Source organism: Trachymyrmex septentrionalis, unplaced genomic scaffold (genome assembly GCF_001594115.1).
Source record: "Trachymyrmex septentrionalis isolate Tsep2-gDNA-1 unplaced genomic scaffold, Tsep1.0 scaffold60, whole genome shotgun sequence".
Taxonomy (NCBI): domain Eukaryota; kingdom Metazoa; phylum Arthropoda; class Insecta; order Hymenoptera; family Formicidae; genus Trachymyrmex; species Trachymyrmex septentrionalis.
In genome coordinates, this window is record NW_017305779.1 from 5,143,729 (window position 1) to 5,145,920 (window position 2,192).

The following is a 2,192-nucleotide window of genomic DNA, read 5'->3' on the forward strand; positions in this document are numbered from 1 at the left end:
AGAGAGAGAGAGAGAGACTGATTTTTCTATTCTTGGTTATATTTATTTTCAAGATATAATTCTTATATCTCGATGTTTTGCTTCTAATAAGTTTAAATTTCACAATTTTATTTCATAGTTTTTCGATTTTAAATACATATTCTTTTATATGATTTATATGATAGAACATTAATATAAAATTTGATTAGTCATGTTAAAAGAAATAACTGACGGTGCGCTAAATAGACACAGAATGTAAGAAGAGAAAGTTAACGCAATTATATATATAAAAACAAAAATAATATACGTTAATGAGTTTAATTAAAAATATTGTTCAATTAATTAAGTATAAGATAGTGGCAGTAATTAGTAAGAGCGAATGATTCTTCATAGCGCAAACTCTAATTAAACTTTATAATTTAAATGTTTTCATTTCACATACTCCATCAAGAATTAATTATTATTACTTTACAAACACAACACAAATAGATAACAAATAATTATCAGCATTAACCTAGTTTTTAATATTGATATTAATGTAGTACTAGTAGTGCATTATGCGACTACCGTTGTATTGAATGACACACGCGACGCGAAGATTTAAGATACAAAGGCTCTTCGCATTTATTTGATACATGTAAATGCATGCGCATGAACGGATCGGATGAAATATCTCTTTGCAGAGAGATGCAGAAGCAATTCGCACCGCTCTGTATCTCGGAGTGGCACTTGCGATCACCTGGATAATAGGAGCGGCGGGTTTGTCGCTGGCGTGGCTGGTTTTGGTCCTGGCACTGGCAACAACCATCGTTAAAGCGAGAGTCTCCCGGCTTCTTCAGACGGAATTGCAGCACGAACTGGCCAGGTTACGTAGGAGACGGGCCCTGTACAAAGACGAGACCGCCGAGTGGCTCAGTCTGCTTCTCAACAAGTGGCAAGTACCGTTTACAGTTATCGATGAAGCTAATCAGAAATGGGAATACGCGTGTGCCACTTCGCATACGTCAATGCATGTTATTACATCAATAGATGTACAGAGAGAACGATTTTGCTGACAATGAGATGAAAATAAAAGAATTTTCTTCAAAATCTTATTTAAAAATTTACTTTTTTTCCTCTTTTACAAATTCGAAAATCCTTTTCCAGGAGTTTCTCTTTATGAGTTTATCTTTATACCGAGAACGACGAAGAAAAAGTTTTTTCTTAAGATTTCAATTTCAAAATTTTTTGTCGTTCTCGGAATAAATTCCACCTCATAAACATGTATTAATGCGCATACTTTAATTCTGGAAAAAGATTTTCGAATCTATAAAAGAGGAAAAAAATAATTGTTATACAAAATCATGATTTAGTCGGTAATACAGACGGCTTTAGGATTCTCTTAAGTGTCCTACGTAATTATTTTGACAGTCCATCAAAATTATTTTGAAAAAAATCTTATCTTACTTTTTAGATACTTCAATAAAACCGTTCTTTCTACGTGGATATTTTAAAGAAAATTATTTATTTATCGTAGTATTTTATTTGCACGGTTTATTTGTAAAAGTGATTAAATTGATTAATTTATACAAACAACTTATATCAATATGTCTTTTTCTTTAGTAACTCCGATATATACGCCGCATCTACCAAAAACCTAATTTATTAAGTATTATTTACTATGTTTATAGTAAACGAACTATATCAGTAAAAACTTTGTACTGTCTACTACTATGAAAAAATATTTGAAATCCGAAATGTTTATTTTTCATATTAAAAAATAAACTTTTTGATACCCTTGCATTTTTGCCGTGTATCCCATAGGGATGGAATATATGGCTATTCATAGGAGGAGGGAGGGTATGTACGGCTCATAACAAATTTACACAAATAATATATATAAATAAGACATATAATGACACAATAACTTATAAAATGTGTTCATAAAGTTTTATTAAGAAATAAGAATGGTAAGTATGAAAAATGTAAGTACGAAGTAATAAATAATAATTACCATCTTCCTACATATATTACAAGTGTTATATGAAATATGTACATGAGGTACATATTTAATATAATGCGCTTATCGCATTTAGTGCACTGAATTCAATCTGCGCACTTTGTATGCTTTGGGCATAAATCCCGTTCGCTAAAAATGCCGTATATCCCAAACAGGTGGGATATACTATATAAGACAATAAACTAAACAAACAATATGAAAGCAAAGCACTTGT

At 31.0% G+C, this 2,192-nt stretch overlaps 1 protein-coding gene across 6 annotated transcripts in view; it reads left to right on the plus strand.

Moving 5' to 3' along the window:
* Positions 1 to 2,192, plus strand: part of LOC108752638 (tricalbin-1-like) — a 33,287-nt gene that overhangs the window by 21,755 nt on the left and 9,340 nt on the right. For all 6 annotated transcript variants that reach the window (XM_018493622.1, XM_018493621.1, XM_018493617.1 and 3 more), the window contains exon 3: positions 663 to 913. In XM_018493622.1, the coding sequence (XP_018349124.1) occupies positions 663 to 913 (251 nt within the window). The remainder of the gene's footprint in view (positions 1 to 662; positions 914 to 2,192) is intronic.